Source organism: Pteropus alecto, unplaced genomic scaffold, assembly GCF_000325575.1.
Source record: "Pteropus alecto unplaced genomic scaffold, ASM32557v1 scaffold155, whole genome shotgun sequence".
In the NCBI taxonomy this organism is placed as follows: domain Eukaryota; kingdom Metazoa; phylum Chordata; class Mammalia; order Chiroptera; family Pteropodidae; genus Pteropus; species Pteropus alecto.
The window spans coordinates 14,433,466-14,448,400 of record NW_006438113.1 but is presented as its reverse complement, the minus strand read 5'-3'; the positions used below and the strand labels follow the sequence as shown (position 1 = coordinate 14,448,400).

Genomic DNA, 14,935 nt, shown 5'->3' with positions numbered 1-14,935 from the left:
TTTTTAATTTCTTGATGGTGTTTTTTTGCAGCACCAAAGTTTTAAATTTTGATGAAGTCTAGTTTATTTTGTTGTTGTTGTTGCTCACACTTCTGGTGTCATCCAAGAAACCATTGCCTATCCAGGGTAGTGAAGATTTACACCTATGTTTTCTTCTAAGACTTTTGTAATTATAGCTTGTACATTTAAGTCTTTGATCCATTTTGAGTTAATATTTGTATATTGTGTGAGGTAGGGGTCCAACTTCATTTTTTTATATGTTGATATTCAATTGTTATAGCACTATTGAAGAGGATATTCTTTCCACATTGAATTTTCTTAGGACTATTGTAGCAATATTGTTTATAGTTAAAATAATTGCTGTCAAAATTTTTTTGAGAATTTTCAAAGTAGTTCATAAGACAACTGGGGAAATATTTAGATTATCACCATATTAATAGAGACATTCTTAAAAGCTATTTGCTCAGGTTCTTTTTATCCTTAGAATATTAACTGCTTTGGTTCATGTGACAAATCTTCCTTAAGGCCAGGACAGTTAGACTGTATCCTTAATTATTTAAACTTTAAGAATATAACCTAGGTTTCCTCTTTTTAAAATACAGCTTGTATCACTATGCCTTCTGAGTAATTTTGAGTCTTGCTGACTTTAATTATTGAGGTACAGATTTTTTTTCCCTCTTTAATTTTACCCCCCTCCACTTGCACTCCTGACCTATGGATGTTACTGTTTCCCCTTAAGAACTGGATTTCTGAAGGCGGGGCGTCTCTTCCCACATGCTCATGGAGTGTACTGGGGGCCTGGTGCACCCAGGGTATGGTCCATGGCTCCATCTGTGGCACAAACCCATGACCTTCTGCATGTAAAGCAGACGTGCTAACAGCTACACTATGGAACCACGTCCATAAGTTATAATTTCTTAACCAGGTCATTCTTTTAGATTGGTCAGTGATGAGTAAATTGTCTCGAAGTGGTGGTACTGGTGACAAGCCAACTATAGTGAACTCTGCATGTATTTCTTGTTGCAGAAGTGAACAAAGGCATGTGTTTAGTCTGAGATTATAGGAATTTATAATTAGTTCTTTAATCAAGGAATATTATTGTGGTATCTTTCATCAGTATGAATAAGGACCATATTCTTCTAGCAGCAGTTGGAAACTTATTATATCCAGCAATAATAATGTACAAATATCTGGGTGCTCACTATAAATGTAAGATAGGCTTCTTAGAGCAGTGGATATATTTTATGTATAGATTGTTTGCCTACATTCTGTTTTCATGGCCTTTGAAACATATTCATAGTCTCAAGTTTCTCTACTCAAATTACTTATTAATAGCAAAGGGGAGGAGGGTTGGAGGGTTGGGAGAATGGGGTGAGGAGTTAAAAAGTACAGATTACTAGTTGATAGTTGGTCACGGGGATGGGAGGAAGGCAGAGGGAATGCAGTTAGCATTAATATGATGGCTAGGTGGAGGGTCAGAGGAGGAAGGGAGCCATTGAGGGGCTTGTTTTATGAACTGTATAGATGTCTAACCAATGTACTATATACTTGAAACTAATTTAAATAGATAAATTTTTTAAAAGGGAAAAATTAAATAAGGAACAAAAAATAGCAAAGGGGAAATAGTAACTTTAAATTGGAGAAACCTGGTAGAGTGATAAAAGTTAATATCACCAGTATTGGAATAAACTGGCATCATGTGCTTCCTAATAAGATATGCTGCGAAAGACAACTTCACTTCTGTAGTGTTCTTGTCAAAATGCATAAGCTGTGTCTAATTGTGATAAAACATCAAACAAACTTCAATTGAGGGACATTCTATAAAATAACTGACCTGTGATTTTAAAAAGCATCAAGGTCAAGAAAGGCAGCTACTAAAGAATGTTCTGAATTAAAGGAAAATAAAGAGACATAAAAACTACCTGTAATGTGTAATCCTGGATTGGAGCCTGGACAAGAGGGAAAAAGGATATAAAGTACATTATTGGGACAGTCGATGGGATTTTAATATAGACTATGGAATGTTAACTTTCCTGATTTTATAATTGCACTGATTATGTAAGCCAAACTATATTTTCTTAGTAGGTATACATGAAGTATTTAGGGGTAGAGGGGCGTGATGTCTCCAACTTATTCTTGGTTATGAAAAAAAAACTCATGTATGTAATGCATCTGTGTGCATATATAGAGAGAAGATGATAAAGCATATTGGACAAAATATAAACATAAGCTAGATCTGAGTAGTTTATGTGGGATTTCTTTGTGCTGTTCTTGCAACTTTTCAGTTTGAAATTATAATAAAAATATACCTGAGTTGATGTTAAAATTCTTTAACCGTGTTCACTGTCATAATTTCATTTATTTTTCTATGTTCCTTGCAGAATAGTTTTTAAACCAAAATGCTTAATTATGCCTTCTAACTCTAGGATCCTTCAGATTTCAGAATAGCTTGCATTAGGCTTAAGAGCAACTGTATTTCAATATTAGTGGGAGATGAAGGAACATTGCGAATTTAGGCAGTTTGGTGAGAAAACAGAACAGCTTTCATTTCTACCTTAATAGTGTGGTTTCAAAGTGTTTTTCGAAGAACTGTAAATTAAAAAATATATATATAGCTATGTTCAAACAGGCATTCTCATAAACTGTTGCCCAGTAGACATTATTTAAAGTATACTTTTTTCTGTGTGCTTTATTAGTACAAATTAGAGAATAGCTCTAATTACTGCCTGGCATATGAAACAGCTGGGAGTTACGCTTGTTTTATTTGTGGCTCAAACCTAAAATTCAACTTGTTAGTATATGCAACGCATCTCTAAGTACTACCTTTTATTTTCTTAAGTATTCTTCTGACTTTGAAAGTATTACTTGCCTATTACAAAAACAAACAAACAAAAAAAAAAACCCAAAAAACCTTAAAGCTACAAAGAAAACAAAATTACCCATAATTGTACATTCCAGAGGTAACTGCTAAGAGTATTTCTTTTCTGTAGTTTTAGAAAATATAATTGGCATTATACTTATGTACAGTTTCACCATGCTTTCTTCACGTAACATGTCATGCACATCTTCCCACATCATTAAAAATTCTTTGACCTTATTTAAACTTCAGTAATATTCCATCATATGGTGTACCACAATTTAATTATTTACTTCTTTTTCCGAGGTATTAATTTGGAAGGCAAGTAACTAACTCATCCTGGTTACAGATATGAAAGAGTGAATATTTTAATTTGTATAACTTATAAGCAGAAGTAATTAGACCTCTGTTTTTATTGGTCCTTGATTTTTTTTATCTTTTGAGAAGCATTGTTTGAAAGTGAAACTTTAAAGACACTTTACCAGTAGACCTGGAAGTGATAATCCTTTTGTTAGATAATCCTTAAACATTTGGAATTTGATTTTCAATATGTATGTACATTACAGATATTTTGTCAAATTAAAAATTTATAAAATTAAGGTTTTTATTTGGCAGAAATGAATTTGGAGAATTTGAGATTATATTCAGAAGTATATAAGATAAATCATACTCACAATACTTTAGACATTCTGTTTTTAGGATGAGTAGCAGAAAAAAGGCAATAAACATTGCTTTTAAGGTTAGGAATTATAACAATATAGTTTTGGCTACAAAACGCTGAAAGTGATCTTTTAGGTTAGTTCTTGAAATTAGTGATTACCTTACATTAAGATGCTATTGTTGTAGAATTGTTTAACTATTTGACCAGAAATCACTTTAGTTGAATCACAAATAGTTGAAAGTTTTCCCCTTTTTTTGATTGAGTCTTTATAGTTCTTCAGCTGTAAAGAATTCCTTCCTAACAAAGCGGATACTTTAAGTGATAGGTTCATTAGTGATTGTATACGAGTAAGTTATACTTTCTCTGGTTCTATAAGGTCATCATGATCTAGGTGTGTGATGTTGTCTTAAATTTCAGAAATGAATACCTGAAATACTTATACATTGCATTCATTGGGAAGGAATTTACTCGTAGGCCCACTCAAAGGATTAACTTCTCTTACAATTTCATGTTTTGGCAGGTAAACCTAGCCTTTAAGCAACCTGGAAAGAGGCTAGAGCACCAAGGAATTAGAATTGAATTTGTAGGTCAAATTGGTGAGTTTTAAAATAGTATTACTTTTTTTTCCCTTTGGTAACCAAGTTTGAAGAGGGTTGGATTTTGTACTTAAATAATTGAATTAGAGCTTAGCTCTGTGGAAGGAATTGATTTTGCATAATGAAAGCATTTATTTCACAAAAATTAAATCATGTTTCTTTAATTATATTAAATGATACTTGACTCATTCTGCCTTTAATATTAATTACTAAAAATGAAAGGAGTTATGTAAGCTACCAGCCTTGAAAAATAATTAAGGTAAATTAGTTAACTCACTGAAATTTCCATCTGCCTACATTTTTTCATCAGCTTTAGTCAAAATTACATGTCACCGTCATCTGTCATTTTCTAATTACCCATGCCATTTGTCTTTCTAACCTAGTGAGTGCCTGTAGCCAGACTCACCTATGAACAGAAAATTTTATATGAAAAAGAAAGGTGTAATTCTTGACTTACATCAGTATACCTTTGTACATTTCCATACATATATTTCCAGAGACATTCTTGATTTAACAGGAGTTTAGCTGCATAAATCTTTTGGTACTGTAGATTCAGAAAAAATAGGTCTTTATAATACTGTATACATAGCTAGTTTTAAACCTAGCTTTCTAAATTTTACTTTACATTTTTAAAGTATCAAGCTTTGGATGGGTGTGTATTTATTTACGTATCTATTCTGGATGAAATTATACTTGAGCAACTTACAGTAACTAATTGGTAGTTGATTTTAGTCTTTTACATATTATAGTTTTATCAAGGTAATATTTTGCCTAACTAAAGCAAAACAACAAAATGCTTTTTGCCTTGAAGGGAGTTCAAATAATTGCTGGGAATGTGTCTTTTAAAATGGCTTCATATTGGGCAAGCCCCTAACTACATTTAAAGGGATGAATTCATTTTTATTTTCTCTGGAGGTAGAAATTTAGGTTTTAATGAAATGATAGTAAACGTAATTGGTCTTTTTGCTTCTTTTCTTAGAACTTTTCAATGACAAGAGTAATACTCACGAATTTGTAAACCTAGTGAAAGAACTAGCCTTACCTGGAGAACTGACTCAGAGCAGAAGTTATGATTTTGAATTTATGCAAGTTGAAAAGCCATATGAATCTTACATCGGTGCCAATGTTCGCTTGAGGTATGAATAAGTGTATTAGAAATTGTAGACATAGTCCAAACCAGAAAGTAATGGTTACTACTGAATGTCTTGTTAAAACTTCTAATTATAATTCTGGGCTGGAAGACTTAAGATTAAAAAAAAAAAATGTTTTGTCTGGCTAATGATGATCTGAAGTAATAAGAGCTTTCTTGCATTATAGATATAGAGAACCTATTACGAAAAGTTTTATGAATCATCCCTTAGGTACTTCACTTTTTGTGTAAATGGAATTACCTTCTAAATCCATTAGTTTCCCAACAGATCTCATTTAGTATAATGGTTAAGGACTGATCTAGAGAGATTTCCTTCAGTAGGCTTGATAGTGGCACTGTAAATTTATCTAAAAAGTATGTACACTATTCTTAAAATTGAACTTTTTTTTTCATGATGGGGGGCATTTATTTAAAAAATTTAGAACTTTCGTGAAGTAAATGAAATTGATTACAAAGGAGTTTCAGGAGAAGAAAGCAGAGTTGCAGTTAATGTTTGCTTTTTTAAAACACTGAAATTTATCATAGGAGATTTAACTTACCTCTCCATTAACTTTGTAGGTATTTTCTTAAAGTGACAATAGTAAGAAGATTGACAGACTTGGTAAAAGAATATGATCTTATTGTTCACCAGCTTGCCACCTATCCTGATGTTAACAACTCTATTAAGATGGAAGTGGGCATTGAAGATTGTCTACACATAGAATTTGAATATAATAAATCAAAGTAAGTACTTTTCACAAACATAATTTAAATGTTCAGGGAAAATTAATAAGAAAGCTTTTCAAGTGTTTGTAAATTGGTCAAAGTGAAGATAGTATTGACATTAATCTGATGTTAAGAGACCAACAGAATCTGAGCTGAAAGAAATTTTAGGAGTTTGGTCTGGCATCTGACTCAGTGCAGGTGTCATTCATCTTCTGTTCTTGATAAGTCTCTGGCCACTTTGTAGAGGATCTTACCATCTCATAAGGCAGCTAATTCCTTACGTCGGTAAAAATTTATTTTACTGGCATCATATCACTTTAGCTTGGTCACCACCTTATTTTTTTATTTTTTATTATTTATTTATTTTTTTAAGGTGAGGCAACCTTTGGTTGACCTCACAGATTGCAAGGACCTTGTCAGCTTACAATCCTTTATTTTTTTATTTTTTTTACGCCTACAGCACCTGCTCTTCCTAGGTGGTCTCCCATCCAAGGACTAACTAGGCCCGACCCTGCTTAGCTTCCAAGATCAGACGGGATTGGGCTTGCTCAGGGAGGCATGGCTGTAGACATTGGTCACCTCTTTAAAACTAAACAAAAATACTTTTTTTCTGACTACATAAGCAATAAATACATTTTCATGGTTGAAAATTTTGACAATGTAGAGAAGGCAAAGAAAGTAAAATCTTACATATTTTCACCTTTACCATTTAACCACAGTTAATATCCTCTTATATATTTTTCCATGACAGGAAGGAATATATGTTTATATATGTCATATTTTTACAGAAATAGGCTCTTTTGTTTATTGTTTAATGCCTTTTTAATCTTTACTATGGAACATTTCAAATATATTCCAAAGTATATGACTAGCATAATGAATCCTCATGTACTTATTGCCTAGCTCCAGCTGTTAACAACACATGATCAGATTTGTCTGTATTCAGCCCTACACTTCAGTAGCAAAATTCCGGACATAAAATTTCATAAAAAGTATGTATAATTTTTAATATAACCACAATACCGTTATATCTAAAAAAATAATTCCTTAATATCTTCACATATCCAGTCAGTGTTCACATTTCCCTAATTGTTTCATAAATATTTTTTTCTCCACATGATTTCTTCAAATCAGTATTTAAACAAGATTTGTCTAAATCCAGTGCATCCAAATGCATTGCATTTAAATGTTTGACTCTTAAATCTCATTTATAGGTTTCCCCCTATTTTTTTGTTAAAGTTTATTTGTTGAAGAAATGGATGTATACTCATTTATCCCCTTCCCGTGCACTCTTCTGTTCCATGATTTCTATTAGTTGCCACCCCCCCGTTTATCTCACTGAAAATGTGATATACATGCCTTCAGAGTCTTACATTATATTATTGATAAAATTATCAGATAGTTAAGGACCTAAAAACTTCTCACTAGAAGCCTCCGTTCAGACTGACATAATTGCATTAATCAACTCTTGGGATATTATTTTGAAATCCAAACCTGGGTGAAAGCTAAAAAGCCCCTGGGTAGTGTAGGAATTCTAAGATTTAATACTACTTCATTTCAAGTTATCTAGGAAAGGTCTTTGATTATTAGATGTTAATAGCAACAAACAACTCGGGGTTCTCTCTTCGAAGCCAGGTGATTTGTTAGCTGCACTATTCTAGCCCTAGGAGTCATAATGACACTAAATTCTCTTTTAGTATTTAATATTCAAAAACATCTCCATACACCAAATGGATATTTCAAGCATAAACATCTTAATTTTTCATGCTTAAGTTCTTTGGAAACTAAGTTAACCTCTGAGGACAAAAATCAAGCTAATTCTTCTGAGGTATATTGATGGTCAAGTAAAAGTTTGATGCCTTATTTTTAAAGTACAGTTATGCACCACATAATGTTGTTTCAGTTAATGACAGACTGCATATACAGCAGTGGAATGCCATATAGCCTAGGTCTGTAGTAGGCTATGCCATCTAGGTTTGTGTAAGTGCATGCTATGATGTATGCACAACAACGAAGTCATTTAATAGTGCATTTCTCAGAACATATCCCTGTCAGTAAGTGGCACATACTGTAAAATTATTAAGACTTTTTTGAAAAAGGGGAACATTAAACAATATAAATAGTCAAGTGGTATTCTTGAATGGTAAATAAGAAGTCTAAGTTAAGGTATCTAAAGATGTCTAATAAAGCTTTTCAGGACATATTTCACTTTTTTGTTTGTTTTTTAAATAGTGAGATATATTCTTTCCCCAAAGGTATCATTTAAAGGATGTGATTGTTGGAAAAATTTACTTCTTATTAGTAAGAATAAAAATCCAACACATGGAGCTACAACTGATCAAAAAAGAGATCACAGGAATTGGTAAGTTGAAAGACTATTTGAATTATAATTTCTGTTTCAGTTGAAATTTTAAAATATCATTTCAATGTGAAATAAACATCCACATTAGATACTAACTTTGATACTTAATAATTCTGGCAGTAAACTTATTCATTTATGTATTTTTAAAAATTGATTTTTGAATACAGTAGTTACATGAGGGATACATTTTAAGACCCCCCAGTGGATGCCTGAAACTCTGGATAGTACTGACCCCTATATATACTATGTTTTTTTCTGTACATACATATCTATAATAAAGTTTGATTTCTAAAGTAGGTACAGTAAGAGATTAATAGTAACTACAGATATAACAATTATAATAATATCCTGTAATAAAAGTTATATGAATGTGGTCTCACTCTCTCTCAAAATATCTTATTGTAGTATACTCCCCCTTCTTGTGATGATATGAGATGATACAGTGCCTAGTGATGAGATGATGTGAGGTTAATGACATAGGCATTGTGACATAGTGTTAGTTACTGTAAGGGTTACTTGAACACAAACACTGCAGTACCATGACAGTTGATCTGATAACTGATATGGCTGCTAAGTAACTTAAGGGGCAGATAGCTTATACAGTGTGAATATGCTGGACAAAAAGATGATTGATGCCTGAGGTGGGATGGAACAGGACGGTGTGAGATTTTGTCACACTAACCAGACAGCAAGCAGTTTAAAAATTATGAATTGTTTATTTCTGGAATTTTCCATTTAATATTTTCAGACTGTGGTTTTGCCACAGGTAACTGAAACTGAAGACTACTGTAGGCAATAAATTCACATAGTTCAAAAATAAAGTGTAAGACTATACAGTAAAAAGTGTCCTATTTCTCTACTCCAGCTACCCATAAGTAATATGTTTATAAGTTTTAAAATCCTTCTAGATTTTTCACTTAATATCTTAGAGGTTTTTCCATATTAGTATATAAGAAAGAACACTTCCTCATCTTTTTTATAGTATGCCATTCAGTGGATGTACTGGAACTTAACCAGTCTGCTATTGGTGGACATACCTGTTATTTCCAGACTTTTGCTATTACAAACAGTGCTTTAGTTGTTAATGTCATTTTTTTGCGTGTGTGTGTGCGCGTGTGCATGCACACACACAAGATAAACTCTTAGAAGTGGAATTGCTGTTTAGAAGGGTATATTCATTTGTAATTTTGATAGATATTATCAGTTTGTCCTCATTAGGTGTAACATTTTGCATCTACCAGCAATGAATATAGAGAGTGCCTCTTTTTCATCTGTTCTCACCAGCACAATGTTATGAAACTTTTGGCTGATCTGATTGCTAGGAGAACTTCCCCATTGTAGTTTTAATTTAGTTTTCTCATTCTGAGTGAGGGGCGAGCATCTTTTCATGTGTATAAACGCCATTTCTATTTATTTTCTGTAAACTGCCTATCCATATCCATTGCTCCATTGCTGTTGGATTACAAGCCTTTTCTTATTTGTAAAAACTCTTTTATGCATTAGGGAAATCAATCCCTTTTTCTGTTAAGAGCAGAAAAACTTTCCCCAATTTATCTTGCTGTTGTGGTTTATGCCATGTAGAAATTCTTGATATTTATGTAGTCAAATTAATTAGTTTTTCCTTTTATGACTCTGAGTTTTGTGCCACAGTTATAAAGGCCTTTTTCACATTGCGGTTCTAAAGATAATTTTCTGTTCTTGATTCTACTAAAATAATACATTATAGTTTGGAGATTTTCTTTAAATTTTTAAATCATGTGGAATTTGTCATCATGTAAGATATATGTATTTAACTTTATTTTTCTCCAAATGACTGATCAATTGCACCCAAATAATTTCTTGGTTCATAATTGCTTTTTAATTTTAATTAGCATATAGATTTAGTTTGTCCTCTGTAGTTTTGTTGGGTTTTTGCTGAAAATAATTTTCGGCAACACTTGTTAAGAATTTGTAATTGGTAGTCATAATTATTAATGTCTATGATTTCTTAATCTCCCTTTTTTACCTGCTAATATAAGTTTAAGTGATTTAAAGACATTAAAACCAAACTTCAGGTTTTCATTTGTTGTTTAAAAACAAATTGTTTACTTAAACATCTTTTCTGAGTATAAAAATTTTATTCAATTCTAGAAAGTTTAAAAAATAATCTGTATTCATCATCCAGAACAGATAGACAATAGCCTTTGCATATTTTATATTTTACACTATTGGGATCATTACTTTATGTTTTGATATACTTTTTTCACTTACCACATTATTGACTTTTTAAAATGTCTCTGGTTTGCAAAATAATTTTGTAGAGGGTTAAGTCCCCAAATTTGAAAGAACTATATGTCAGTTAAGTATTCAGTTTGATGTTTTGTTTATATTTAAGTTAAATAACTCCAAGAGAAGACAGTTTGAGTGCTACATTACTAGCATGTCAGTGTAATGTTCTGATGTATAAAGTGTTAAGTATGTTGAGTGTAGAGCGAGAAATAGAAAAGAATGATCAACGTTTTTATAAAATGAGAAGATAAATTAGTACTAAAATGATGTAGTAGGAAAATAGGAAGAAGGTATAAGACTTGAAATTATATTCTGGAAATATTTAAGTTAATATCATTTACATTATTTCACTAGGACCCAGTACCACAACAGAAACAGAAACAATCGCTAAATATGAAATAATGGATGGCGCACCAGTAAAAGGTAACACACTTTTCACTTACTTCTTTTGTGTTACAGGTAATGCAGATAGCAGTGTTCATGGCAGTTTAATTTGAAAGTATTTATTCAGTATGAGAATATTTGTGAATTCTTAAAATGATTCTAACAATAATGGTTTTTAAGATCATCTTTGTATAAATACTGAGAAGACTAATAGTCTGAAATAAGATTTAATTTTTTACTCAGTTTAAATTTAGAATTTAGAAGACATGTCTGTCTTCTAGTTCTGAATTGGGAATACTTTGATTGTCTTCATAATAGTTCATTTCTGTAGATCTTTTTTATTCTTGCTGAACATAAGGTACAGTATAGCTGAGTATTAATTCCTGTGGGATTCTAGAATCCTTGTATCCCCAAGGAAAGTAAGTAGTTCCATTACTAGATAATGTTCAGTGTGTAAGATAATGAAGCCAGTATTTATCATTTTAAATTTATGTCTTTGGCTTTTCTCTGTTAGTAATTACTTCAAAAAGTAGCTACCATTTATTTAGTGCCAGCTGTAGATGAGGCATTTTACTTTCGGGTTCTCAAAAGCAGGGGTCCACAACCCCTGTGTCATAAACCAGTACTAGTCCATGGCCTGTTAGGAACTGGGCTGCACAGCAGGAGGTGACTGGTGGGCAAGGGAGCCAAGCTTCATCTGTATTTGCAGCCGCTCCCCAGCACGAGCATCACCACCTCAGCTCCATCTCAGATCATCAGGCATTAGATTCTCATTGGAGCACTGGTCCCTGGTGCCATAAAGGTTGGGGACCGCTGCTTTAAAGTTACTTACCACCCTTTGAGTAGAGTGATGGTATCCTTTATGTTACAGATGAAACCAAGATGCAAAGAAATTTTTTTAAAAAACTGTTAGGGGAGGCAGAACTTTACTTCTACCCATCTTAGATTTTCAATTAGGACTGTTTAACAAAAAAGATTAGTAAGAGAAAAAGTTTAATGTTTGCAGTGCATATCATGCAGGAGAAACCACAAAAAAAGTAACTCAAAGCAGTAGCTTAGAATTTCAGCATCTTATATAGTATCTTTAAAAATAACAATAAATTTGGAGAGAAACAACTAGACAAAGGAAAGTAGTTTTAGGTTTCCAAGGATGGAAAACTGTGGAAGATAAATACATGAAAGAAAACCAGTGGAGTAAGGTTTGTTTGCAGGTACCACCCCTGGGCTGACAAATCTCTACAGTAAAAGGAGAATTTATATCTCCCTGTAGGCAGAAAAGGAGGAGCCTTTTCTGCTTTTGCTGCTTCTTAATTGCTTACAGCTCAAAATAATTTTTATGTCAAAGAGGCATTTATGTAGTGATATATTCTGGTTTCCTTCAATAATCATTGCAGTGTTGGATTTGAGGCCAGGTCTTTCTGACTCCAAGACCCATGTGTGTGTACTCTTATGTTATGCAACTTTGTAAAATTCCAGCAGCCACAAATTTTTATGTATACTGATGGGTTGTATATCTATCTTTCAGGAAATAGATATGCATAAGAAAAGTATTACATAAAAAGATTCCAAACAGAATATGCACATACTTACCCTTAGGTAAGAGAAGCCATGAGAATCTGAATGGCAGTCTTTTTGGTAACAAAGAAGAGTCATCATTCTGAACATGTTCCTGTGGATGAATTAGTAATAAGTATTCAAACATTTACACACATGATTAGATATTATGGTAAACTTCCTAAGATTTTTATATACAGTATTAACCCATATAGTTATTACAAATTCTCTAAAAGATGAATATTATTGGTATTCCTCATTTCACAGATAAGAAACTTGAAACAGAATGGTTAAGTGATTTGGCCAAGGTCATATAGCCAGTAAACTACAGAGTTGGGATTAGAATTCAGGCATTCTGGCTCTAGAGCAGAGGTACTCATCTAGGGGCAGTTTTGCTGTCCCTCCTATCATTCACCCCTAGGACATTTAGCAATGCTTGGAGACATTTTTGGTTGTCACACTTGGGGAGTGCTACTTGCATCTAGTGGGTAGAGGCCAGGGGTGCTGCTAAACCTCCTACAGTGCACAGGACCTTACCCACACAAAGAATTAACAAGCTCAAAATGCTAATAGTGCCAAGGCTGAGAAACCCTGGTTTGAAGTTTTTGTTATGCTGCCATCTCATGAAGAACTGAGGCATTAGTATTTTCTCTATATAGTGTTCTATATGTGTTATGTGACTATATTTAATAATCTTTTAGAATTAAATGGAAATTGCTTTTTTTCCCAGGTGAATCAATTCCAATAAGACTGTTTTTAGCAGGATATGACCCAACTCCAACAATGAGAGATGTGAACAAAAAATTTTCAGTAAGGTACTTTTTGAATCTAGTCCTTGTTGATGAGGAAGACAGAAGGTACTTCAAGCAGCAGGTATGGTGCCACCTAGGCTGGTATTCTGTTTAATGGCAGTTCTAAAAATACTTGAAAAGACTCTTCTAAGCTTTACTATCCTGGAGCAAGGGGGTGACTAAGTGAACACTGAGAGTATGGTAAGGAAGTAGGCATGAATGGAATTGTGCTGTGATAGATCTCTTCTCAGGCATTCTCCAGAATGGGCTATAATTTAGCAGGGCTTTAATTTTTCTCTTGAAAGTTTTGTGTGTTCTAAAAACAGTACCTGCTGTTTGTTAAAAAATAATAATAATAATAATAAAAAATCAGGCAATAAAGAACAGAATGAAGTAAAGGTCAACAAAAATTCCATCATCATGATTAGTTTTCCAGACAGTTTGTGTTTAGATCATATAATGCATGTTGTTCTTTAATTTGCTTTTTCACTCGTGTCTTATTCTGAATATCTTTCCTATATCAACAAATATAGATTTCCATTATCACTTTTAATGACTTCATTAACTTGATGGATTCCGGGGTTTCTGTTTTCTCCTTATTAAACAATTCTGTTACAAATGTCCATCAGATGACCCAGATCTAATACTTTTTTATGGAAAATGTTTATCATAAACTTGTTCTCATTTTAAAAAGTAAACCTTTAGTGAATTTTGAATGAAAATTGGTCAGTGCTGTGAAGAATACGAAAACTACCTTTTATAAACATGGTGTGTCCTCGAAGGTCTCACATTGCAGATATATCAGGGAAAAAAATTAACAGAAAACAATAGTTTGACAGTAATTTAGAAGAAAATTTATTACACTAATAATGCTGTGTAATTAAACATAGGTCATTTACAAGTTCAAAATAGATTGTACAAAATTTATAATTTCCAAATCAATTACATATTGTGGCCCTGTTGAGTGAATTATATTGCTTCCCGTGGACGTTCATTTAGATGTTTAAATTCTGACATGTTAAAAACAAAAAAAAACCAAAAACTTGTCATGACTTTGAAGCAAATAATTTTAAGAATTTAGAAGAGATCTCAGGATGGATTAGTTAGGGTCAGATTTAGATAGACTGAGGAATAGAGAATTGAACAATACACAGGGCAAGATGTAGGGTAAGTTTATTTGGAGGCAGAGAGTAACTCAGTTTGGCTGGTTGGGGATGCACGTCTAGGGAGGCAAGAGAGTGATATTGGTACATTGGATAAAGGTTATGGAGGGCCTTGAATGCCTGGTTGGAGATTTATCCTGGAGGTGCTGAAAACTACTGAAGACCAATCCAAGCAATGTTTTAGACTATTGGTAGTGATAGGAAGGATGGATTTGAAAGGGGCCTCAGGCAGTGGAGGCAGTGATCTACTAGAAAGGTATTTTATTATCTAAGATTGAAGTGACAATGGCTTGAACTTGGATAAAGGCAGTGGACCAGCAAACTAAAGGATTTTAAGAATTCTTTAAATCAGTAATAGCTAGAACTTTGTGCCAGATGGGATTGATGGTAGTAGTGGTGGTGTGCATGGGTGCTGGTTGCGGGGGAGCAGAGTTGGCAGAAAGG

The 14,935-nt window shown here is 33.0% G+C and overlaps 1 protein-coding gene and 1 pseudogene across 1 annotated transcript in view; one reads left to right on the top strand and one right to left on the bottom strand.

Annotated features, from left to right (window-relative positions):
- The window catches only part of VPS26A (VPS26, retromer complex component A), a 30,096-nt gene that overhangs the window by 13,297 nt on the left and 1,864 nt on the right, over positions 1–14,935 (top strand). Inside the window, exons 3-8 of the mRNA XM_006915563.3 lie at positions 4,039–4,114; positions 5,094–5,250; positions 5,823–5,987; positions 8,225–8,331; positions 10,954–11,022; positions 13,268–13,410. Coding sequence (XP_006915625.1) covers positions 4,039–4,114; positions 5,094–5,250; positions 5,823–5,987; positions 8,225–8,331; positions 10,954–11,022; positions 13,268–13,410 — 717 coding nt within the window. The remainder of the gene's footprint in view (positions 1–4,038; positions 4,115–5,093; positions 5,251–5,822; positions 5,988–8,224; positions 8,332–10,953; positions 11,023–13,267; positions 13,411–14,935) is intronic.
- LOC112482836 lies at positions 6,421–6,539 on the bottom strand (annotated as a pseudogene).